The following is a 26711-nucleotide window of genomic DNA, read 5'->3' as shown; positions in this document are numbered from 1 at the left end:
GCTGGTTTATTGATTTCTTATCTGTTGGACTGCAATGGCTCCTGCAGGTGCAACACAAAAGTGAAAGATGAAGTCACATCACTGAATCTGAAGGAAAGGGAAAAAAAAAAAAAAAAAGTTACCAAGTTGCATACCTCCCCTTTTCCCAGCATGTCACTCAGGTACAGCAAGAGTGCCGTTTTTAGGGCACTGCTGCATTTAAAATATCAGCTCTTGGCAGTTGTCTAGTGGGTTTCCACCTTTGCTAGTAAAATTAACTCAAATGTGTGCAGTCTCCAAAGGAATGTTTAAAAGGGACTAGGGACTTTTAACAACTGCTTTGGAGTTTTAATGGTTAAGCCTATTTAATCTATTTTCTTCCCATCAGAAGATGGCATGTTTTGACATTTTGATCCTATCGTCCTTATACTGATGTAATTCCCCTGTTTAAAAAGAGTAAGCTTTGTAAGTTGCCCTAACAACCAGGGACTGGTTAGTTAGTCTATCTCTGAACATTGTTACAACAACAATATGATCAATCTGGAGCAATATTAACAAATAGTTATAGGATGGAAGTATCACTGTGTTTTATCTTTGTCTGTCAATAGATGATCTCATGGAAGTAGATCCTGCCAAAGAAAGATTATTTATTTTTTCAGCAGTATAAACAGCCCTGGCCAAAACAGATGGCAGTGCCAATATCAAAAGCCTGGATTTTGCCATGTAAAGGGAGATATGGAATTAACTTGGTCATAACAGCTGTGTATGAAACAAGTCCAGAGGGAGGCTTCATAAACAAATAAATAAACTTTACAGACAATGTTTCTAAGTGACACAGGGTTTCTCAGGATAGTACTGGGATAGGATATAGTGAATTAAGGTTGCTGCCATATTGGGACCCAAATCATCCTACTAAACTCCATGAGTTTATGTCCACAAACCAGAAGTACAGCAGAGAGTTGGCTCTTTTATAAAAGCTCCTGTTCCCTCTCGAAATCACCTGAATGTGTTCCCAGGGAATGAACTTCATCCCTGGCCTTGGTGGTGGCACGATTTACTCTTCCTTTCCTCCAGGGTCACAGCGATGGCATTACGCCAGCTCTACCACCATGAGGTGGCTGGCTAGTGGTGACACTGGAGCACTAGCCAGCGCCCTGCATGACCACCCAAGGGAGCCACCAGGCATTTCTGCCACTCTTTGCAGCCAAATCAGAATTTAACTCTCAGTCGGCTTTGGTTGGGTTTTAACTAGAGCTGGTCTAGAAGCAAATAAAAGAAGGGGAAAAAGATCCCAAATTTTCTTCTCCACTACAAAAGGAGACAGTCTTCACTTTTTCAGTTTTTATTTAAAAATATATATATTTTTTCCTTTTTCCTTCCACCAGATGATGCAGTTCAAAGGGCCCGGTCCTTTCGACAACATTTAAATCCCCAAATTTCTGATGCTGTCATGATTCCGAGGGAGCGTCCAGCGTCTCCTCCCTCCCCATCGGAGCTGCGCTCAGGCCTGCGCACGTCTCCGGCCTTCTCCACACCCTGAGCACCGCCGCCCGCCGCGGTACAACGCGCCGAGCGCACCGCGTCCCGCCACGGCCTCTCGGAGAGGCCCGCACACCCCGAGTCCGGCTCCGACGCGCCCAGGGCCGCCATGGCGGGCGGGGGAAGGTGGCAGCCCGCCCGCCATGGCGGCCCCGCCCCGCGCGCAGGTGCGGCGGCCGTTGGCGGCGCAGCCGTTGCGGCCGTTGGCGGGGCGGTGCCGGGGGCGGGGCGGCCGCTGCCGGCGGGGCGGCGCAGTGCGGAGCGGAGCGGGCGCTGATGTCAGTGCCGAGGCGGGCGCTGCGGGGCCCCGCGGCCGCGGCGCGGCGGGCGGCAGCAGCAGCAGGAGGACGCCCAGGACGTGTCCCTGCCGCCGCGGCCGGGCACGGCGTGTGATGCGCCCGCAGCCTGAGCGTCGGTGGCGGCGGCGCGGGCGGGTGGAGGGAGGCTGCTCCGCACGGCGGGCCGCGGGCGGCGGAGCGGCGGGAGCATGTGGGTGAACCCCGAGGAGGTGCTGCTGGCCAACGCGCTGTGGGTCACGGAGAGGGCCAACCCCTACTTCATCCTGCAGCGCAGGAAGGGCCATGGCGGCGATGGAGGCGGCGGCGGGCTCGCAGGTAAGGCCGGCGGCGGCTCCCCCGCACCCCGGGCAGGGCGGAATAACGGCAGGGGGGTTGGGGAGGCGGCGTGACCTTCCCGCTGCGGCTCCCTGCCCGAGCGGCGAAAGAGAGGTGGTGGCCGAGGGCTGCGGCGAGACCTGAAAGCCTGAAGCCGCCTCTGTTTGTTTATTTATTTACGTATTTAATTCTTGTGCAGAGTCTGCAGCAAGGTAAGGTTGGTTCCCTTGGGATTTGGGCGCTCTAAGGGCTCCTGGGGAAGCTGAAGCTTTGCCCGGGTGGCAATGGGGGAGTGTGTGTGTGCGATCCTTTTGTATGATAGGGTGTGACTCGGGGGCATGCGTGGAGGACCCTGGCTTTGGACTTGGCATTCTTGGAAACAGCCAGAGCACATTTGCTTTTGGGTCTCCAAATGGGCATCGTGGTGGAGCATGTCACCCGAGTGCTTTGTTTTCAATTCTTGGCAACTCCAAACGCCTTTGTAGAGGTCTGGGTCACCTGCATTTTGGTCTTTTTAATAATGCGTGCATGTGTTTCTCAAGACCTTTCATTATTTTTAGTCACTATACATGCATTTTTATAAAATCAGAAATACAGAGCTCCACAGGGTTGCCCCCAGTCCTGCCTGAATTGGCAGAAAGTAGTCAGGGTTGGTCTTTGAAGACTGATTTCTTCCTTGTCCACTTTACACTGAAACTATCTCTTTAGACTAGTTAAAATACGCATATGGATTGCCTATGTTTGTTTGGTTCAAGGTCCTCTCTATATTTGCCAAAAGATCGAGTGTTTGTTCAGCCTTTGGATGTTCTACAGACTTGTAAATAATTCACACACATAATTTAGCACCACTGTAAAGTGTTTGTTCATGTAGGCCCTTGAGGTCTGCAGTGTGTGTTGGTGGTGTTGTTAATGCACCCATCTCATTCCTGCCAATGAAATGACCAGCAGTCACTCCACACTGGCTGCTCGTTGATCTTTATCTTTGACATCATGAACAAACCCATTTCTTCAGTGGGGGAGTTTAACCCCACTGTGTTTACCAAGGAATTGTTTGCATTCTTGCCTTTTTTGTGGCTTATACATCTGCTGCTAAGTGTTGCTGCCAGTATCTCAGTGCAGTACTTGAAGAGCTGGAAGAGATTCCTGACAATGAAATCTTGAAATCTTAGGATTTGCCAATGAGAAAAGAGGTATAGACTTAAGAGATTACCTGACCACTGGTGAGTTACCAAAAGTGAGAGTGAGTTCTCCATGGCTGTTCTTTGTTTCAGAAAACTGGATGCTGCTTCCAAAGGTTTCCTTGTTTGTCTGTTGTAGGTGGTCTGACTAGGCATCCTCCTGCCTCTCTGGTTTTATCACCTTTGAATTAGAGATTCGTTGAGAAACCTAGCCAGTGTCTCAAATACTTCCTCCCGTCCCCAAAAACTGGGAGATATTTTGAGACTTTTAGGTTTTCTCTGTAGCCGAGTGCATAGATATCTAAGCCTTGTTGCAGTATTTGTGATAGTCTGATGGATGGTATCACTGTGTAGAGTGAGAAGCAACTCTTGAGGATTCAGTCTTTTGAGTGAGAGTAGGATTTGTAAATGTCCGCTGCTGCTTTGTGAGCCAGCAGCATTTCATAGGAGCTCAGAGTGCAGAAATAGTTCTGTCTGTGCATGTTTTCCTCTGGAATTTAAGTTTTAGTGCAGTGTATCAGTTATTTGACTATGTGGATGTGCTCTATGTAACAAATACTGATTTAGAATGCAAAACTTGTATGCATATTTTGTAAATGGATTTCCATGTGGTTGTTACTGGTGTTTGTGCTTTGCCGACAACCGCACCTACACTGGGGATAAGGTAATAGCAACAAATAGCCAGTTTTTAAGGTTTTTGTTTGTTTGCATGAGTTGGAGCAAAGGGGAAGCTGGGAAAAAAAAAAGTTTTTGCACTATATTGCTAGAACCATGACTAAATGAACACGTCGTGCTAGCAGCAGCAGGAATAGTCTTCATAAAGTCGTTGGCAATAGTAAAAGAGCCATTTAGGAACTTTTCAGACCTTGCCATTTTAGCACATGGAATTTTGTCGCAAATGTGGACAAAGAGTGGGAGAGGAAGAAAGGTGGCAACAGAGTGGTGGGGCCACTCCTGATCTGGTAGGCACAAAAAGTGGAGCACCAATTAGTTGCATTTCATGGAAACACCAGTAGTGGAATGTTGTGCCAGTTGCTGTAACACCTGTGGTCTGCCCGGTGAGGGCCAAGGCATGTCAAGAGAGGCCAACAAGTGTGCTTAGTAGGTAATACTGGCTAAAAGGAAAATGTTCAGGAACCTACCTGATCCTGAGGTTTAAATAAATAAATAAAAACTGCTGACACTGTCAGCAGAATGTGTAGTTTCAAATAGGACTGTAGATTATCCTGTGGAAATTCTGTGGATGATAAAGAAAGAACTGTAATGATAGAACTGGAGGCTGTCTGGTCTCTCTCTCTCTCTCTCTCTCTCTCTCTCTCTCTCTCTCTCTCTCTCTCTCTCTCTCTCCTATCCCCTAAGTCACCCACCCGTGAGTATTGCACAAAATTTGCCCCAGTTGCTCTACAGGATCACACATCCTTGAAGCTGATTAGAAATACTGTGTGTAAGATTTTCAGTGTGGTGGGAGTGGTCTGAATTTATACATGCAAAGATTATGTAAATACCGCTGCCTTTTATTTTCTCCTCTCTTTCTCCTTGAGTTCTAATTTCTGCTGACATGTGTTCCCTCATTATTGACTCTTGAAGCAGTTTGTCCTAAACTGTAGAATGACAATTGACTTTCAGGTTGATGAACGTGTGCACTTATGAACATGAGATGGCTTTGCTAGTGTAACTTAGGCTGCGGTTTGACAATAAGCAGCATTGATTCACTGGCATTGCCACCAAACCTAGCTTTGAGGTGAAACTGAGCAGTCAACAGACTCATCTGGGTTAAGGCTAATGCCCCGTTTTCCTTCCGTTAACTCTTTAAATGCCAATGAGTTTAGCTTGTAGCTGCTCTGTAAAGCCATGATGTTGGTGTAATAGAGAGCCAGCCTGCTTCGGTACGGGTGAAGGGTAAAGGTACTGCTGCTGGGTGTTTGGGCTTTGCAGCTGGGGCTAACGGATGATAGTCACTCTGGACATGCCTGCAGTGGGTCTCAGATCTACTTGTCCTATCATCCCATGAATGGAAGTTACCACCACCAGAGTAAAGCCCAGGAGAAGGGATTTTGCAGGTGCAATTCACACACCTCTGTCCAAAATGAAGCAGTTTGTATCAGCTTGAGGGAAAGGGTGAAATCTTGGCATTTTCTGCACTGTTTCTCTGCCTTTGGCTTGGATTTGCATAATGAACTTAGACAGAGGAAGCTCTCTTGTTTAAGTACTCCCTCAGACATTAGAAATACTGTTGGCGTTCAGTTTAATACTAGATTGTAACCTGCTAGAAACTTGAAGTGTTAGGGCAGTGCCTTATCAGCCTCTAGAAGTCATCTCTGCTAACAAAACGTAGCTAATTATTAATTTGCCTCAGAATTCCAGCTTTTCTACTAAGATGTGTGAAGCCATTTTTATGCTTAACTAAGGCCCAGACTCTTTTGCATGATTGTGTCTACGTCAGAGCCAGTCATACCAGTGTGACTTTCCTTTGTAAGTATGCCCCGATCAAAGACTTGATTGGGTTTTATTTTTCTCTTAAATAAGAAAAACAAGGACAAATTGTAGATTGGTTTTTAACATCTGCTCTGTGAACTGATTGTAATGCAGTGATGCAAGATGCTTCCAGGGCGAGACCAAAAATGTGCTTTCCTGCTTTAAATGGTTTGTTGATTGATCAATATTTGCCATAATAAAGTAATATCATGTTCTATGTATAATGCCTTGCATGGGTTTTGCTTCTGAGTGACCATTAGTCAAGACTTTGATCTTCATTTTGTTCACCAGCATCATTTGGTTCTTTTTTTGTTTATTGTCAGTGATGTAGGATGCTTTTAATCTTCTCTTTCTAATACCTTTTCTGCTGTTTGACAGTTGTTGGTTTGCCTGTTTGTCAGCTGCCTCCCTTGAGCAGCTTGATGGTTTGGCCTGTGTGAAATACTTTGTTCCCAGTAGGATCCACTGTGTCACTGCGTTTGCAACCTGTATCAGCTGGAGAGAGCCTGAACCTACTCTCTCCCGTGATTTGAACATGGTACCTGGCACTACCTTCCTGGATGTAAGGATTTGATTATGTCATAAGTTTTATGAATACCTGGAAGGCTTATGTTTATTTGTGTTTGATATATAGTTCATTGTGAAGTGAAACAGGTTTAAAATGTCTCGGTATTCACTTTCTGCTGTGTTATTGTAACTTTTTTGAAAACATTCCTGCAAGTAACTAATGCAGCCCCTAGTTGACAGCATAACAAATGCTTCTGCTAGAGTTTACACTGAGAGAGATCAAGGGAGGAGCATGCTTAGCTTGTATGACTGTGCTGCGCTGCTTACGTGCACACGTTTGTGTGTGAAACAGAGATGAACTTCTCGGGTGCTTTCTTTAAGATGTTATTGTTGTAAGATCCCTTAGATTCCCCAAACAAGTAACTTGTTCTTCTTAGCTTGTAAGAGATTTTTTGTTGTTGTTGTTTGTTTTTTGTGTGTGGATTATTTTGCAGATAGCTTGCTCATGCTTGCAGCTGGGGCACCATGTGTGTGTATATGTGAAGAGAGTCAGTGCAGGTTTGTGAGTCGGTGAGATGTTGCCAAAGATGATTCTAATTCTTAAGCAGAAGAGAGCAAATGGAAATCATCTGACTTATTATGATAAAATGAACTGATTAAGTGCTGTGTTTCTCACCAGATATTTGTGTGGAAGAGGGTGACATGTAACTTCCACACTGGAAGGGCAGAAAGGAAAGATTCTGAACTTGACTGACTGATGCTGACCTTCATTGCCAAGTCTAGTACAATTTTTAATATTGTGACAGTGTTCTAACTCAGAACACTTTTCTCTAGTGAACAATGCAGTTAGGAGCCCAAACTCGGGGAAGAAATTTTGCCTTGTTTTCATCCTCTCAATTTCGAGCATTGAGGAAAGGATGGCTTAAAATTCTGCTTATGTTTAAGAAGCAGAAGAGGTCCTGGCCAGTATATCATAAAGTGTGCGACATCTTTTCATGAAGACTTAACAAACTGACTTTTTTTCTCCATATTGACTAAAGCAGTTAAAATTTTAGCACACAATAGACTTCAGAGAGAAACCTGTGCTTCCTGGTACTTGAAATAAAGGAGTTATGCATGTGATTAGCATAACTTATGAGTGGTCAGTCATCAGGTTTTTATGTCCATTCTGGCTCATGGAGTGGAAACTAGTCTCTGTCATTTGTTGCTAAAATTGTCTGTTCTCTTGCTGCTATATTTTCCTTTAGGGGTTCAGTATGGCTATATTTGCTCCTTCAAACCGTGTGATACCACTTTGTCTAGAGATGGGCAGCTGAACCACTCTGACTCTCTGGATTGTTTCATCAGTCTTTGTATTGAATTCCCAAATACATCTGCGTATGCTTGTTTGGAGGAAGTCTTGTTTCCTGTCTTGTGCCTCTGTTGATTACCAGTTTGTGCTGAAAATGCAGTGTTTGCTCAGATACAGTGCTTGAGATAAAAAGTCTTAGTGTTACTTGGTGTTTCCGTACCGTGTTGCTTTTTAATGAAAGACTTTTTCCTGTTCTTGATGCAATTTCATCTTTTATACTTTGAGTATTGTGACCTATCAAGGCCTCTGAACTGATCTGGCACTTGATCTTTTTGCCTTCTAACACTGCCAGCTTGGAATTCTGAGATGTTTTTTGGGCTTGTTGTTTTCTGAGATCTTTGTTCATCTAAAGCCCTGTTGGTAATGACACTTAAGAGCACAATGTAGTAAGTGAAGTCTAGGCCTCTTAGTAGTTTTCTGTATACCAGGGTTTGTGTTGCTTACAGGATTTCTGTTATTTAGTACTGCACTAAAAGATACAGAGAATGTGGCACTCTTTGATGTCCAATTACTTGCTGTTATAAGAATATACCATACTTCAGAGGCTTGTGGCTTTGATGCTTTCGGTTAGTTTTATAGAATTAAAAAAGGTTGCACAAGGTAGGCTGGTGTAGACTGTCACATGCCTTTGAAAGTGGGTTTAAAAAGTACGTATTCTTGTGTAACTGTTCTTCATGTAAACAATTGCCATGTGCAGGATGAATTCAGATTTATCTGTTCTCTGCAAAGATTTGCACCTCCGGTGTTTTTATCCGTTGTAGTATCACGCTCTGTAATGTAGCCTTTTTTTCCTGTAGGAAGCCAGAGATGTTGCCGCCACTGATTTTGCTGAAAAATAAAGGTGCAGGATGATGTGTAAGTGATTTTAATGGTTCGATTATGAAATTTTGCACCTTCCGGCTTTGCAATTGCTAATCATACTTCTAAAGTCCACTTCATGTTGATATTCAGTACTTGGCATTTAATGTGAGCTTAAATCCCAGGAGATTTCTTCAAATCCGATTTTGAGTTTCTCTAGTCTGAAAATGGTGCAAGCAGCAGTTCTTGTTGTTCTGAAGTTTTCAGACAGTTCTGATCTTGATTTGATTGATTTATGAAATCCTACCACAACAGCCTACTTTTCAGCTGTAAGTTCTCTATTTTTGGTTCTTTTCTTACAATTCAGAGTTCTGCTTCCCCTTTGCTTTTTCCAGTATTTCATTTGCAAAAGTACTTGGATTTCCCATTCAGCATTCTTTTTTCCCCTGGTAAAACACCTCCTCTGATAGTTTATTGTAGTCTGATTCTGTCTGTGGCGGTATCCAGTCTGGACAGTCTGGATTGCTTCTTTTGAAACCCATTCAGCTCTCGAGATTCAGCTTGTACTTGATCCTGCTGTGCTTCACCCTGAGCTAAGGAACAAGCCTGAACCAACTTGCTGTAGACACTTCAATTCTCAATTTTGTCATTGATTTTTCTTGGTTAGATTCAACTTAACAATCTGTTTTCTTTCTCATTGGCAGTGCTTTTAAAAATTGGTCATGCTTTCTTGGTCAGGAATCTTATATAATTTACCTGAGTCTTATGTTGGTGCAGATGTCATTGGTTTGAATTTCACCAGGATGTGAAATCTATTTAACTGGCCTACACTATGCTGAGGGAATGGAATATTTTCTCCAGGTGTGTGAGATGATTTGATCGCTATATCAGTTTTCTGTGATCCTTCACATACCTGTACTTGTCTAGTATGCCCTGTTGGTGCTCCTCTCTACTGAGCCTTCTTTTTTCCCCCTTCTAATAGTTTTTTAGTTTTTTAATAGTTTTTTATTTTGTAGCTAAGAGATCTGTTTCTGGGACACCTATTGTTTGGATGTATTACTTGTGAGTTACTGCAGTTTTACTTCCAGATTTCATTGGTGGAAGTGAAGACTGTTCTTCTGTTTTGTGTGTGTGTGTGTGTGTGTGTGTGTGTGTGTGTGTGTGTGTATGTGTTTATATTTACGCTTTGATTTGGTCTCTGATGAGGAGAAAGGCAACAAGATTTTACAGTTCTAAAATATTTTCAAATCAAGTAGATAGTATTGACCAATATACTCATATCTTACAACAAGTTAAAGCTCTTCAATGTAACAAAACTACAAGAAGTCCTAAAAGCTAAAATCTTAACCTAGTCAGATTTAGATCAGAATTATGTTAAATTCTTTAACAAGGATTGCCATGAGTCATTTGGCCACCTTGGCAAGTACTGCAGTAGATGTTCAATTGCTGAATGCTATTAAATTGTGATTTCCAGAAGATAATCCAGTTCAACTGCAGTTGTTAAAATTGAAAGGGGGATGAAAGCTTTTTGCTTTGCTGATTTTTGTTGCAGTAGTCAAGGAACACGATATAATCTGGCCCTTCCTGAGTTTTGTATGTATGTTCCTTTTTTTTTTTTTCCTCTTCATTTTCTTTTTTATTTATCTCCTCCCCTCTCTCCTCTTTCCTCCCCCCCCACCTTTTTTTTTTTTTTTTTTTTTTTTTAATGGATACTCACATAGGCTATGGAAATGTCTACTCCATCATAAAGTTCCAAGGGTGCTGTTCGCACTGATGATGTTTTCATACTTTTGTGAATGTTGTTACCAGGATGGGAAATTTAGCACTCAGATTTGTGCGCAAGTGATATGTGGTCCTGACAATTCATTTAGCTTGTCCTGTGAAATCAAATCAAACTGATGAGTAGTTTGAAAGGGTATGTCTATAATGCTACCTATGGGGTTCAGGTTGTGGCTTAGGTTGGGTTTTGCAGACAAGTAATTGGGTGACCTCTTCCTGTAATAACAAATGAGTGAGCTGATTATATAAACACGTGGACTGCCTTGAGAAAGAATGGGAAAATAATGATTCATTACAGTGACTAGGAAAAACAAACACTTGTCTGTATGTCCTAACAATTAACCTTAATATATTATTATGAGTTATTGTTCTTACAGTCCAGGAAGTAATACCTAAGCTTTAGAAGAAGGAAGCTTTAGGAAGATTTTGTTCACTATCCATGAAATATAAAACTAAATGCTCAGGATGAAAACATAGGGTATAAATCAATACTACTGAATGAGGCTTTCTCAGAAATTAGCGCAAATCTGCAATCCAAATGGGTCTCTTCAGTGTTTCAGGATTAGGACTGGAGTGCATTGTATGTTCCTCCTGCATACTGGGAGGAGAAAGGGTCTTTAACATGATTTTAATATCAGGAACCATTTGAACAGTGTGTGTTTTATTCAGTGTTGGAATGTCAGTATGCTCATTTAAAACAAACAAAAAAATGTTACTAATGAAGCATATGATTTGCAAGCTTTCTTAGGAATGCATTGAGACATTCCAATTTGCAGGGTTGAGCTCATGCATAAACAGGCTACTGACATCAATGGGGCTACTTGAGTAACAGTTCATCAGCGTGACTCCGAGAGCCACAGTCTGACCTGTATTAAGCCTTAGCTCCTTTGGAATGTGTACTTCAGCACTTCTCTGTGCTAAAAAGATGCATGCCTGCTGTTTGTTTAGACATTTTTAAAAATAAAGAACTGCTACTGAGGATGTTTGAGAGATCGACAGGCTGCTTATTATGTAAATGAGGGTTTGTCAGCAGTTGTCATCTCTTGGAAATAATTTATGTAAAATTTTGGAATGATAGCAATAATGAGGGACATGGTGCATTTTTATTGTTGTAGACCTGCATGATGGTGTTACTAAAAGATCTGTGCATATAGTGAAAATGATCCTCAGCAGGGTGGTTCTATTGATAAACTGAAATAAAGGAAGCGCTGACCCTGGCAAGGTGGTAGCGCTCAGGTCTCTGAGAGCCTCCATGGGGATGATACAACCAGCTTCCCTAGGAGTGGGAAGCGAAGTGGTAACAAATACACTCTGGATCCCGCTGTCCCAGCCCCAGGCTAAGCCAGTAGCAGCAGTAGCTGGACGATTAGAGGAAAAGGAAGGGTAGAACAAATAAGGAGTAGCTGCTGCTGCATTTCTATTCTGCGCACATGCTCTGTGTGTGCTTGCACCTTTCTTCAGCCTCTCCCTGGGGCAGAAGGGTGGATGTGACTCCCAGGAGCAAGTGGCTGCTGCCCATCAAGCATTGTTCTCCTTCGCTCTTGGGTCTTCTGCAGCTGCCATAGCCACTGAGGAGAGCCAGAGGAAGATGAGGCAGTGATGGTAGCGAGGCTCCTAGGAGCCAGGTGAAGGACAGGCAGCTTCAGCCCTCTTCCCATAACGTACTCCTAGCATCTGGCAATCTGGCAGGAGAGCATGTCCCTAGATGGCAGTGTGCATGAGGCACAACAGTTGCACCAGCTGTAAAATGACCTCCTTTCAGGTCTAGGCAAGACTTGTGCAAGTTGCCCATGACCCTGAAGAATGGCCATAGATGATTGGTCTTAACTAAAAACACCCCAAATCTGAGGGTTGCAATGTTGTAGCTACTTTTTGACCTTGTTCTGAGCTAGATAGTGTTAGCTGTGCAAGAAAGGCATCGCTGCTGATAACTTAAGACTTGAAGGGTCATGATTCATTGTAGTTCATAAACAGTATCTAAATTGGTTTTGGTGTTTTAATGTGGGCCACAGAAGATGATATATAATCCAGGTCTTCACTCTTGACTGTGTAATCAAATTTACCATGAGGACCCTGTGTGTTTTAGGGGGTGAAACATTGCAAAGTTACAAACTTAGTGATAAAATTGCTGTCAGGTGGACTGTAGCAAGGCAGTAAAGACTACTTGATATGTGTGTGTGCATGCATTTTTTTATTATTTAAGTTAAAACATGACTTTTGTTGATAAAGGGTTACTTCGGTGGAAGAATTCCTGTTATAACAAAAAATGATTGTTCATTTTAAGTGAAACATCAGTAACTTGCAGTAAATTAGCAAATTCTAATGAAAATAAAAATGTAATTGTTATATTTTTAAAATAAAACAGAAAAAAATATATATACCTGCAGCAAACAGTTGTGTTACAGTCATCTAGTACAGGAATATATGTATATCCAAATTGCTAAGAATGTTGTGACTTCTACAGTTATGTATCTGCATGTCCTACAAAGCGTGTGTATTTTCAGTAGTGATAATTTAAGATATGGCAACTTGATTCTGCTGCAGGTCATCTTTCAACTTCATATCATTTGTGGGCAATTTGCAAGAGTCTGGCACTGCCTGCAGATCCACGAGGAGAGTGCAGGGGTGGCTGAAAGAGTCCAGCTGTCAGGATCGGTTGGGCTAGTCATCAAAGCAAGACAACATACCCCTCTGGAAAGTACGCTGTGGTGAAGTAGAATGCTAGTATAAAGGTACAAGTATGGTACATCATAATTTAATCCATGAGTGCAGACTGCTAATCTCTACCTTTTGTGCAGTTGTTGCCCATCACCCTCCTGCTTAAAACTAAATGTGAAGCACAGTGTTCAGATAAGTAAACTGTAGTATGATTTCTTCCCTTGGTGTAAATTGCATCAAGTAACATGATTCCTTTCCAGTAATATCATCCAGGACATTGTGCATCCTTCCAGTAATGCAGTGCAAGAGCAATTGCACAGACCTCTTAGCCAGTTGTGTCCGTGTCTTCCCTAGTTTCAGACGTTACATCTGTGATTGACTTTTCTCTGCTAATGCCAATGTTTCACATCCAAAAAAAAAAAAAAAAGGCACATGTTTTTTCTGGTCTTTTGCTTTATGACATGAGAACGTAAAAGAAGCTGATTTTATTCAAAAAGTTTGCTATCAAGCAAAGCACAAACGTTCTTTCTCCCTTCTCATGCCTCTCCCCGTATCTATGCCTGCTTGCTCCAGACATCTAGCATGTGGAACTGTTCCTAGGTAGAAGGTTATTTGTGCTTGAATGCCTTCGGAAGCAGGGCTGTCATCAGTTAGGCACTAATCTCAATGATTTTTAACCCCTTATTTAAATCTGTGCTCATGAGAAGTGCTCGCTTGAACATGGGCTTGCAGATTCAGTATTCTTAAACCAGAAATTCCTTCCTTATTGTATCTTATGAGAAATGTGGGGAAATAAATTTACAGTCAGTATAGTCGCGTTGGTTTGATAACTGGGTAATTCACTGGCTCTTGCCCAAGGAATGATCTAATCCAACCAGTATGATTCCTTCATTTTACATGTACTTTCAGTTGCTTGTTTCTTTAGTGCTTCTCAGAAGGTACATACTATATGAAGAGTTAATGAACGGGATTAAAATCAATTATTTATTTCTCTTTATTATGATTGCTTCCTTGTAGAAATTCCTCAGAGATATTATCAGTTTAAACTGCTATTATTTCATTGTGGTTGCATCATGTATTTGCATTAAAAAAAAAAAAAAACCTGCAATACCAAATGGAGCCATTTCTGAAAGATAGCAATAAGGGTATTTGATTAGAATAGCAAATACTAATTTTCTTTGATGTATAATAGCACATAAATATCTTCTAAAATCTATATTTCATATATTCCATACATTCATGTATTTCAAAACAGATATTCTATTCCATAAGTAAGATTTTAATGGTAAAGTGTCTTTCGCAATTGATTCAGAAAGCTAGATTTTGAATTTTCCTTGGGACTTTTTGGAGTTCTGTAGTTTTTCTTCCCTTAAGCTCACTGCAAGGATATTTCTACAGCCTATTTCAAGGAAAAAGGGACTCGGCAACTTTAACTGCACCAGTGGTGTCACAGGGAGAGGGTGCTGCTGCCTGGCAAGTCAATCAGTTTATTCTAGCTCTTTGTCTTCACCTGTAGATCCCAGTTTTCACAGCTGTAACGCCCCCCTAAGAGTGGGTGGCAAACTTGGTAGGACCATTCACAAACCAATAAATGAGGCAATGCAGTAGGAGGAAAGAAATGAGCGTAGTTCTAAAATTCCAGTAGTTTCAGTACCCTAGGGAAAAGTATGTTTAGTCATCATAGAGCTTTATTTTAGTATTGCATCAAGCATGCATATGTTGCAATTTGTAAATCTGCATATTATTGCATATTTAATGCATAAAATAAATATGCAAAAATGCATATTTAATACTATCAGTAGACATGTAATGTTGTAAAGCATGAATAATCTTTGGCATAAGCCCTGCTGCCACTTTTTCTTACAGCAAATTCAGAGGAAAAACTCAATGTTTGGCTTAGTCTGTGCTCCAAATGAGAAATACTCTTAAACTCACTAGTAACTTTACCCATTTGAGGATCTCTGCCCATTGCTGAAGTGAAATGTGTATACATTGTTTTATGGATCAGATTTTTTTTAATGGTGGAATGGAGAGAGTGTATTTAGCAGGAAAGAGTGGAAGATAATGGAAGTTTAAAAGAACATTAAAAAATACATCTTGACTCTTTTGAACTCATCACACTGAAGTATCCGGAGGGCCAGCAGAATGTTGAAGAAGATGGCAGTGTTCAGCAGTAATCACAAAGGCATGAGAGGGGCGGGTGTACAACTGCATAGTAACTTCTAAAGCTAGCTTGGCTAATGAACACTAGACCATTTAAAATTACTATTTTGTGGTCATATTTTGTTATCAGCAGACACCTTTCTGGCCTTGCTTGATAATGACCTGATACGATGTCTAGGTGTGTTTCTCATGTTCTTCAGAATTTTTGGATTAAAAAAAGAGAGTATTAATAGATTGCGTGGGAAGAGAGTGCGTTTAATATGGATTTTGTTTCCACAAACAAAAACCCATCAAATTGGAGAACACAGTATCACTGGTAGGTGGGGTATTTCCAAATGTCAGTTGCGGTTTGGATTTAATGGCTCTGCTAAGATAGCACTTTTATATATTTGTGATGGATAAAGCAAGTCTGAAAGAGGAAGAGGTAAGAAAGCAGCCTATTATACCGCTTGTGACCCTGCAGAATGGAGAACTAACAAAACTGTCAGTAAAAGGTAAAAACAACCGGTTGAAATTAGAACGGGGTTTAAATGGAAGTGCATATAGATTACTTCAGCTGGTAGAAAACTGTAACCTCTGCCCTGGTAAGTATTGCAAAAAAACAGTTCCTTTGGAAGTTCATTTCCAGGAGGTGAATCTACTGAGAATTTCCAACACAGAAATTTACAACCCACATCTCTGCACAGGAGATGAAGATTTTCTTGTGGAAGTGAAAAATGGGGAATCTCATGTAGTTTTAAAGGATAACAAGAACTCTTTTTTTCCTTGTTTATTTGCCTTAATGATTTCCTATTACCATCTAGAAGTAATGGAAATCTTGTTATGTGTTATTGGTAATGTAGGGAATGTGCACCTGTTGGCCATGCAGCAGCAAAGAATTATCAAAGCTCCTTTGGGGGTGGAGTGACCTTTTCATCAATATCCTTTCAGCTGAAAAAGAGCTTCATTCTTTTGATCCTTCCTACTCTGAAGAGCCAGACCATAACATATCATAGTTATTGTTGCAGGAAGTTTTTGCAATTTGAATTTTGAAATAATGTTGCAATTTGAAGGCATAAGTGTGTTGGGATGAAGACAAGGTTTGTCTTTGGTTGTGGAGGGTGAAATGGAGGAGTTAAGAAAGGAAAGGAGGCATGCAGCATTCCAGATGGTTCATCACTGTTGTGGCTGAGGTTCATGGTTGTTGTGTCCAGGCACATGGAGGACAAGAAGGTGCTCAAGAGTAGTCAGCATGGATTCACCAAGGGGACATCTTGCTTGACTAACCTGATAGCCTTCTATGATGGAATGACCGGCTGGATAGATGAGAGGAGAGCGGTGGATGTCGTCTATCTCGACTTCGCCAAGGCTTTTGACACCGTCCCTCACAACATCCTCCTGGGCAAGCTCCATTAGTGTGGGATAGATGAGTGCACAGTGAGGTGGGTTAGGAACTGGCTGGATGGCAGAGCTCAGAGGGTGGTGATCAGTGGTGCAGGGTCTAGTTGAAGGCCTGTAGCTAGCAGGGTACCCCAGGGGTCAGTCCTTGGTCCAGTCCTGTTCAGTTTATCCATCAATGAACTGGATGAAGGCACAGAGTGCTCCCTCAACAAGTTTGCTGATGACACCAAACTGGGAGGAGTAGCCGATACCCCGGAGGGCTGCGCTGCCACCTGGACAGACTGGGCAACTGGGCGGTGAAAATCCTCATGCAATTCAACAAGGCCAAGTGCAAGGTCCTGCACCTGGGGAGGAATAACCCCAGACACCAGTACAGGCTGGGGACCGACCTTCTGGAGAGCAGCTCTGCGGAGAAAGACCTGGGTGTCATGGTGGACAAGTTGACCATGAGGCAGCAGTGTGCCCTTGTGGCCAAGAAGGCCAATGGGATCCTGGGGTGCATTAAGAGGAGCATCTCCAGCAGGTTGAGGGACGTGATCCTGCCCCTCTACTCAGCCCTGGTGAGGCCACATCTGGAGTATTGTGTCCAGTTCTGGGCCCCACAGTACAAGAGGGATGTGGAGCTGCTGGAGAGAGTCCAGCGCAGGGCCACAAGGATGATCAGGGGCCTGGAACATCTGCCCTATGAGGAGAGACTGAGGGAGCTGGGCCTGTTCAGCCTGGAGAAGAGAAGGCTGAGAGGGGATCTGATCAGTGTCTATAAGTACCTCAAGGGAGGCAGTGAGGAGGATGGTGCTGGCCTCTTTTCCCTGGTGGCCACTGACAGAACTAGAGGCAATGGCCACAAACTGAAGCACCAAAAGTTCCACAGGAACTTAAGGAAAAATTTCTTAACAGTGAGGGTGCCAGAGCACTGGAACAGGCTGCCCAGAGAGGTTGTGGAGTCTGCGTCTCTGGAGATCTTCAAAACCCTCTTGGATGCAGTCCTGTGCCACGTGCTCTAGGTGACCCTGCGTGTGCAGGGGGGTTGGACTAGATGACCTCTAGAGCTCCCTTCCAACCTTAAGCATTCTATGATTCTATGATCACTGAATGTTCATTGTTACTTCCTGTCTTGTAGGTCTCCTTGTGGGTACTCTTGATGTTGTGCTGGACTCCAGTGCGAGAGTGGCACCATATCGAATCCTCTACCAGGCACCAGACTCCTTGGTATACTGGACTATTGCCTGTGGTAAGGATATGCCTACTGACATGTGGATTTGTTTTCTTCCTGGATGCTGTGCCACATAACTAAGAGAGCATCCTGCCTACTGAGCACAGCCATTTCAGGACAAATAAATGGGTCAGGATGAAATAGAAAATTTGGTCTAGGGGTTAAATAGGAAGCTTAGGAAATAGAAAGTGTTATGTTAGGCAATGACTGAGTAAAAACAGAAATGGCCTTGAAGCAGGGACAGAGGCCTGTGTTATTTTCCACTGTTCATCTCCCAAAACTGTTTCCTGATAGCAAGTCGAGAGTCTAACCCTTTCCTTGCATGTTCTTCCGCACACTCATGGTGCATTCCTGCCAGACTTCTGAAGCACAGCATTCCCGGGTGATCCTCCAGATATTATGGTGGGGGAGTTCCTGGGTTATGGTCCCCAAGTTACTTAGACTGGGCACCTGGCCCCCCTTGAAATGAAAAGTAGAAAGTTAGTGCAATCTCAGCTTTTACTGAATATCAAGTCTACACTTGCTATGGGTAGGGCACTTCCTGGGTGGTGTGCTCAGTCTCCTTCTAGGTAAGTGCCATCTAAGTCCCAGGGATGTCCACTTCCTGACTGGTTATTTCAGACAGAGTTTGTCATCCTTCTAGATTTGAGGTACCTAAAATTCAGCATGGCAGTGCCAGGGTTATGTGATTAAATACAGAGTGAATTTTCTTAAAAAGATGCGATAACCCGTAAGAGCTTTAGCTCTAATGACTCAAACTTTGTCATATCTAGCAATAAGGCTGTTCCTTCTGTTGTTATATTGGTTGCTGAAATCAATAAGTTGTCTGTTTTGGTATGTTAATAAGATTTCTGCATGCATCAGGTCCTGGAAAAGTTAGACACTAATTTCTGCTGCCAGGCACTTATTACAGCAGCATGTAGCCTGGTTCCATTTGCCAACTCTGGAAAAGGTATATGCAGCCGAATGCAGAAAATGAAAGCTATTTAGCCTTTATTGACGAAGCTTGTAAGATCCTCAATTTGATAGTCCTGTTTTTCGAGTCTTGGAAGATGAAAATCTTTTGAATGTAATACCTCACTAGCCCTAAAGTTTCAAAGTGTTTTAGACAGCAGCCAGAACTCTATTTTTGTGAAAGAAAATTCAAAAAGAGAACACATGGTGAACACATGTATGTCTGTCATCCTTTTAATAGACTATTAACTTCTAGAACTCATTACACTACCTAAAATTCAAAAATGTTATGTAAGGGACCTGTAGATTGCTTCTGGCCTAACAATAGCAACCTCTCATCTCCCATCCTCCCTTCCCAAATGTGGAATTTCCGGCACTAAGTTTTGCATTCTGTTGCTTTTCTTAGTTGTATAAAGCTCTGATTGTATACCCAAATAATTTTCTGGTAGGTATTCATGACAGCTGTATTGAGTTCTTCTGTAAACCATGGAAACACTTGTGTCCAAATGGTGTGCCTTGGATAGGTGACAGTCTAGTTGTGTTTGTACCAAAGCTGGAGAATTTATTAGCAGTAGCTTGTTGTAGTTTAGCCTCTTTAAAATGATTGGCTGGTTTTCCTCCTAGCTAGTTCTTGCTAATAAGAACCAAAAGCTGTGGCTGAAAAAGAATGACATACTTTTAATCAAGCTTCAGCTGCAGATATTTTTATGTGAACGTTTAATGATTGTTTTCATAAAATTTTTATGTAAGCCCGATTTTGAAATAAAACCCACAGGCTCCATTTTGGGGACACACAATTTCTGCAAGTGCTTGGGTTTTGTTCTTCTTTTTGTATACTCACAGAAAGATCTTGAGCCGCACAAACGACTTTACTATGCAAATTAAATATAACAAAATGGACAAAATGAAAGTTTGATTTATTGCAATGCTATTTCAAATAAAATGGAAGCAGAAATTTGTATATGTCAATTCAAATTCATGTCAGAAACTTCTTCTACTGTACTACATTACAGACTATGTGTATGCTGATTCTTCTGCATCAGCATTATCTTGCTTGACCCATCTGGGTCTCCTAAGAAAACCTGAGTTGCTGAAGTTCAGTTTATTCTTTCATCATTTCAAGTAAGCTACTTTTGACAACTCTCCCACACCTAAAAAGACCTAACTTTTAGATGTCTTTCAGTACTGGTCTTTTTTGAGGAAGATGCTTTTCAACAGAGTTGTCAGGAAAACTGTCTTTTTCAACTTTTATGCTTATAGTTTTATAATTGTTTGATAGTGTACAGTAATAGGCTGAACAACTAAGAACCAAGTGTAGAATGTACAACCGTTATTTTTTGGTGGTGATGGTTCCTAAGAGATTTAAGTAATACCTTCACTAACTTTTCAAGGTCAAGTTGAACAGTTTGATACTGTCATTGTGGCTAGGATTCTAAGTTCAGTTTTTCTTTTCCTTGTGATTATATGATAAGCAATACCTGTTTGTTACAAAGGATCTTGAAAATTGCCATTTATTTACTATGAAAATACAGATTGTGCAAGGAATTTTTGGAATTTCAAGGGATACAGTATGTGCTATGTGGTGAAATATTTCTTCTTTCATTAGTGGCAAGTTTTGATTTATGATTAAAAGGGCATAAAAATTTGGTAACACTTATTCATTTATTATGCAGGTTGCTCAAGGAAGGAAATCACTGAACATTGGGAGTGGCTTGAACAGAATTTGTTGCAAACTCTTTCCATCTTTGAAAATGAGAATGATATAAACACGTTTGTCAGAGGCAAAATACAGGTAGTTAAGTATATTCTTACAAACATTGTTAATGGTAGATGTGCCTGCATGAATTCTACGCTCCACTTTTTTGAAGGGAAACCAGATGGAGAGTGGTAACACGTACTCAAAATTAGGGAGGCTAGTGTTAGTGCACATAGCCACAGTGTGGTTAGAAACAAAATTATATGTAGACCTCCAATCATCTAGATATTTCAAAATTAATTGTGCTATTGCTTCTATTTTATGCTCTGTTACTTGTTATCCACCTCTGTGTAGTTGTATGGCTTAGTATTGGCATTTGCACCTTATATAGGTGTTGGGGGTTGCTAGTTGTTGTTTTTTTTTTTTTTTTTTTTTTTTTTTTTCTTTTCGGTCTCTTTTGCCAGTGTGTCTTTTCCCTCCACAGGAGAATGAGTGGCTATGCTGCTAAAACTTGCATGCTTCATCCACACTAAGAATTTTATAAAAAGTAACACTTACAAAAGACTATGCATAAGCAAAGTGATTATACTGTACATAATTTGTGCATATTTCAGACATTTTCTCAATCCTTTCTTTCAACACTTTGGGATAAGTCTCTTAAAAATTCCCTTGTATTTGAGTTTCATGCAACACAGTGGATCAAATATGAAGGCTATGGATGCTCATGAAAATACCTGATGTCAGAAGGCATCTGTTTGGTAAAAATATAATCCTTTAAGAAGATTGTTACTTTTAGATTTGGACAAACATATTTTTTAAAATTAGCGAACCATCATGTGTTAGACATCTTTGCTCTCTATATGAATGCAGCCATTTATCAAGAAGTAGCTTCCCTTATATCTCTTTAAGAAAGAGAGCAGTAAAGAAGGTTTATGAAACTGTTTGGAAAATAATTGAGTGCAACAAAACTTGAGTTATTTAACAGAAACATTTTTCAGGTTTCAGAAAAACAATTTTCACTAGACTACTGCCATTTAATATTTTGTGAAGCTCTTCTGCACCTCTTCATTAGTCTAATAGAAGATGGTTCTGTTTCTCTTCTCTTTTGTTCAGGAGCCATTAAGAGAGGTCAGGTTCTTTTTGTTTGTTTTCCTCAATAAGCAATACGTTCTTCTTGTTTGCCTTTTTTTAAGAAAATGTTCTAGTAAAATCCTGTTTCTTTTTTACTGAAGAAACACCCTACCTCGGTGGGGAAAAACTTACAGGCCATAGATGTCTTGTAAAGTTGTTAGAAATATTTGAGATGGCTTTCTAGTTTAAAACAAGATGCTGACAGAGAAGCTAATTGATTGGTGCTTGATTACTTGTGACATATAGTAACTAACTATGTAGGCAAAAACAAATAAAAAACAAAGAACAAAGAAAAGACTTTGTGCTAACATGCTGTGTGCTTCCTTCCTTGCCTGCTAGGGTATCATTGCAGAGTACAACAAAATCAATGGCATCAAGGAGGATGATGATACAGAAAAATTTAAGGAAGCCATAGTGAAATTTCACAAGCTGTTTGGGATGCCAGAAGAAGAGAAATTAGTAAATTATTACTCCTGCAGTTATTGGAAGGGGAAAGTTCCCCGTCAGGGCTGGATGTATCTCAGCATTAATCACCTTTGCTTTTATTCTTTCCTCATGGGAAGGGAAGGTATGTATAAAAAATGGAATGATGGACTCCATACCTAACAGCTGTTAGGAAATCTTCTGCTGTTTTATTACTGTTTGCTTGCTGAATGCTAAGGGTACAAAGACACTGCTAAGTAAAGTGGGAATGGGAATCAATTCCTTAATTGTCAGCATTACTTAATTTTATGATTGCTCCCTAGTTTGTTTTGGGTTTTGCAAAATAGGTCTCTCCAAAAAATATCCAGGCATGATTTAGAGCTATTGTTCACTTCCAGGTATAAAAGGAAATAGAGGTGAAATAACATCACTTTTGGATTCCCCCACTATTGTTCAATTCCCCTAGCTCAGGCAGTCTTTGCAGCCTCAAATATCCAACTCTTGTACCACACCAGGGGATCACAGCATGCCCAGAGGAAACTCGGAATCAAGTGCTCTCTAGCGCTATGCAGTCATTCATGCCCTGAAGGGAGCGTGTAAAGCAGTGCAGGAGGTGAGCCAGTCTGTGCTACTTGATATTGGGCAATGGTTCATGCCCAAGTCTTTCTCTTTAGCTGTGTAGGTGAAGAGAATGATTGATTTCTGTATTTGAGAGGGGAGAGGAGGAAAAAAAAAAAAAAAAGTTAATTTACTCTCTCTTCTAAGAAACCAGTTCCAAACCTCCTGTAATGATGTGGAAAGAAAAGCCAAGGATTTGGCATTGCTGTAGTGTTTTGCAATGTTATGTTTTAATGTATAAAAATCATAAAGAAGAAGATCATGAGATATTAGTGCAAATCCTTCATCTTCAGCCACTCTACTGGCAATTGCAGATGTATATAGGAGAAATACTTATTTCAACCCTCCATGCAAGATGTCCTTTGAATACTATGGGGAATCCTGATTGTGCCAGTATTGCCGGGTTTCCTAAATGTTTGTGATTGTATGCTTTGACACTAAAGAAACTTTTCTCCCCCCTAGATTGAATGTTATACTTTTGCAGTAATAAAGAAAGGCCGATTGAATGTCCATGAAATATCTGAAATTCTAAAATAAAGCAGACTAATACTGATTTTGAAAAAAATGGTCCACCTTTGCTAGAGCAATTTCCACAGCTGACTAAACATATGGCTATAAGATTAAATGTATCAGCTGGTCTGGCCTACATAAAGTCTTTTATGATTTTTTTTTTTGTCTAGTTGCTCAAGTTCCAGTTTTTTTCTTTTGTTAGTGAAGTGATATGCTATATTATAATTTAGTTAAGGATTTTTCTGAACCCACTAATAAATAGACTGCAAAGCAGTAAATTGCCCTTCCTTAGCTGTTAGGCAGTAGTCAGAAGCCTGTTTAGCGTGTTCAAGCTGTGTTTCCTTGCTCCTGTAAGGATAGGACGTCTAAGTGCAGTGGCAATGATAAACATTACAAAGATAGGTAGGCTAAAACAATTGGTGTGGTATCCTGTACAGAAGTAAACTCAGATTTGAACACTTTGCACTTACCAGGTGGTAAGAACTGTTTGCCAAGTAATTGTGTATGTGTGTCTGTTTATCTGTTTATGTTGTCCTTCCAGCTTTTCAAGATGAAAGAAAATACTGTATGAATATATAAAATGGAAGATAAATGCTTTGCGATAGGATTTTTTTTTTCACTAAATCTTTTCTGTTTGCTTCTGTTCAGCGAAGTTAGTTATCCGTTGGGTTGATATCACTCAACTTGAAAAGAATGCTACGCTGCTCTTCCCTGATATGATCAAAGTGAGCACAAGGTCAAGTGAACATTTCTTCTCAGTGTTCCTCAATATCAGTGAAACATTTAAACTAATGGAACAGCTTGCCAACATAGCTATGCGGCAGCTCTTGGACAACGAAGGATTTGAACAAGACAGGTCATTGCCCAAACTGAAAAAGAAGTCTCCCAAAAAAGTATCTGCCCTGAAACGGTGAGGACTATTGACTCTTACTCATGAGCTTCTTCTCAGTCCTCTTGCTTGCAGCATTTCATTTAGAGGCTTCCTGATGATGCTGCCATTTGCAGTTTCTTCAAAAGAAATGATTGTTTTGTGATGATGGCGAAGTTAGAGAATTATTTATATGTAATTATTTGGTCTCCTCTTGAAATAAAAAAGGAGATAGGCCAGTAAGGTCCTGTTACAAAAACAAAAGAAATCCTTGAGCCAAATTTGAGAGCTTTGTTCCCAAGCTCTTTTACACATCTCTCAATGCTGGCTGTATTTGATGTCTACCGTAAAGCCCATTTATGAAGCGATTTAAATGTCAGTAAGAAACATGCCTATGTAGAGACTTGGTCTTATAGCATATAGATAAAGAATTCTATTCAGAACTTATTGTAAGTAGTAGATATACAGTTTGGAAAATATTTCTGCCTGTCTCTATTGATATTATATGGCAATTAAATAGTTCCATGTTAATTTTATATGCTGATCATGTTAGTGAGGCACAGAGATTTGTGACAAGCACTTACTTTTATTTTTTATTACTTACTGACATCTGACCTGTTACTGTATTATTTAGGTTTGTCTGCTTCATAGTACAAACCCATTATTTCTCAGCGTTTAACACTGAAAAGACTAAATCTTGAAGTTGTTAACAAACTTGAGACATAATGATTCTATCTCATTACTAAATCAGCCTCAAAGAAATATTTTTGTCATAATCATCACGTGTCACTAATTAATAAATGGATTCATTGAGCTGTATGCCAAAAGATCACCTAATCTGTTCCCTCTCAGCAGTCAGGATCCTTGTACCTAAGTCATTCTTGACCAATATTGCTTGCATGTAGTCTCAGAATTTCTAGCAAGGGAGATTAGATAGCCCCTCTGAGTAAACCTTGTCCACTGTTTTGCTTTGCTTAATTGCATGAGTATGTAACTGCTGTGTGTTACTTATATTGTAGGATACATTGTGTTAAATCATTTCATACAAAATCATTGCATTATGTATCTTTCTAAATTAAAAACTACTATCTCTTGTTTTGCGTTTAGTGATCTTGATGCCAGAGCAAAAAGTGAGAGATACCGTGCATTGTTCCGACTTCCCAAGGATGAGAAATTAGATGGACACACAGACTGTACTTTGTGGACTCCATTCAACAAAATGCACATTTTGGGTCAGATGTTTGTTTCTACAAACTACATTTGCTTTACTAGTAAGGAAGAGAACTTGTGCAGCCTTATTATCCCTCTCCGAGAGGTAAATACTGTATATGCAGATTGATATGGCAAACAAAAAGCATATCCTATTGTAAACTGAATCCTAGCTCTGATTTTTTTTTTAATTTTTATTTATTTATTTATTTTTTCATTACTGATGAAAAGCTCTTTTCCATCCCTCTGATCTCTGGTGAGTGTATCACTCTGGCACATAGTAAGTAATATTTAATGACTAGGTATCTTAGTTTTAAGAACGTACTACAGAAATTCACGATGAGGTTTCCAGTGTCAGTTTTTACAACCTTCCTGAGCTGTGCATCTCTCATAATTTATATCTTAATCTACAACCTCACAATATGTTTCCTTGTGCCTTGTAGGGAGGGAAAGTAAGACTTCTTGGAACATCTGTCCACTAATCTGTCAGATAAGATGGACTTTTTAAGATCTATAATGCTAATGCTCTGAATTGTCTCCTCACATAGGAAAACAACCATTTTTTTCCTGTATGTGAAAAACATTTATGTAAGGAGTTTGTAAATTGATCTTTTGTCCTTTTTAAAGCTGGTTGCATAAAATTTAATTTTTTTGTTCTATAAAAAGAATTCAAGTTGGATGCAATGGAAAAAATAATTATACTGGGAAGGCTGACTTGCCTGATTGACTGACTGACTTGCTTTGCAGGTTAATGAAGAGTGTATAAGGTATTCCTTGGAAAGAGTAGCAAAGCTTTTGGGCAATCAGGAACAGACTGACTTATGTGGGTTTTTTTTTTGTTTTGTTTTGTTTTTGTTTTTGTTTTTTTTTTAAAAAAAAAAGTCTCATCGGAAGAACGATAGATTATTTTCAGTTCCTGACCCCTTCACTCCCACTCCAGATTTTTTTTTTCTCTTTTATTTTTTTAATCCTAAAAAAGTTATTTTTTGAATGCAATGACCTTGATTATTTGAGAGGAGATATTCAATTCCAGCCGCAAATTCCAAGGGAACAACAGTCCTCCCAGTGAAGCTAAGTGGTAGAGGAAAAAAGGAATAGAGTCTGTATTTAACAGGATCTCTTTTCCTGGATGCAGATTCAGCAACCACTTTTGATAACTGCAGCTCCTAGCCTTTAACAGAAAGAAACAGCTGAAGGAATAAGTATTTTGTAAGTGTTCTTTATGTGAACAGATGGGGTCCCTGCAAGGAAATTGGTGTCAAACTGGATAGTACTAACCCACTGAACAATAGATCAGCGCCCCTAGTAGTTAGGTGTAAGATTTCTGATTATTCAAAGCTCTGCATTAAACCTTCCAGAGTTCTGGAGATGTCTGGACAGACAGGCAGAAATAAAGCATTGATTCATTAGTGATAATCAGAAAGGCAAATTTTTTTCATGAGCAAGTGCCCTTGCCCTGCAGACAGAAGTCCAGTCTCCAGGATGGGCACTTCAGATACATCCCATTCAAGCAGATATGTGTGTAAGTGGGTTTGGGCTCCTGTTATGGCCTATGCCTGCATAATTTGTCTGTCTTCTGTGCTGATTGTGCTCAGCTCTTAAGTGGCTCAGGAAGATAATACAGGTACACTTTTTAGCTGGCTTGTGTATGCTGCTAGTGAGGGTCTT

The 26711-nt window shown here is 40.6% G+C and overlaps 1 protein-coding gene across 2 annotated transcripts in view; it reads left to right on the top strand.

Annotated features, from left to right (window-relative positions):
- The first annotated feature begins 1980 nt into the window (after positions 1–1980).
- Positions 1981–26711, top strand: part of TBC1D9 (TBC1 domain family member 9) — a 48040-nt gene continuing 23309 nt past the window's right edge. Inside the window, exons 1-6 of one of the 2 annotated variants that reach the window (XM_088526532.1) lie at positions 1981–2132; positions 17542–17652; positions 20262–20380; positions 21755–21983; positions 23615–23876; positions 24942–25149. In XM_088526532.1, the coding sequence (XP_088382658.1) occupies positions 2006–2132; positions 17542–17652; positions 20262–20380; positions 21755–21983; positions 23615–23876; positions 24942–25149 (1056 nt within the window). In that variant the 5' untranslated portion in view covers positions 1981–2005. The remainder of the gene's footprint in view (positions 2133–17541; positions 17653–20261; positions 20381–21754; positions 21984–23614; positions 23877–24941; positions 25150–26711) is intronic. The other variant, XM_088526531.1, reaches the window with a different exon arrangement.

This window comes from Tinamus guttatus, unplaced genomic scaffold (assembly GCF_059628265.1).
Source record: "Tinamus guttatus ecotype Peru unplaced genomic scaffold, ASM5962826v1 Tinamus_guttatus_pri_ptg000247l, whole genome shotgun sequence".
In the NCBI taxonomy this organism is placed as follows: domain Eukaryota; kingdom Metazoa; phylum Chordata; class Aves; order Tinamiformes; family Tinamidae; genus Tinamus; species Tinamus guttatus.
Note: the sequence above shows the minus strand (reverse complement) of the source record. Positions and strands in the feature narration are given on the sequence as shown.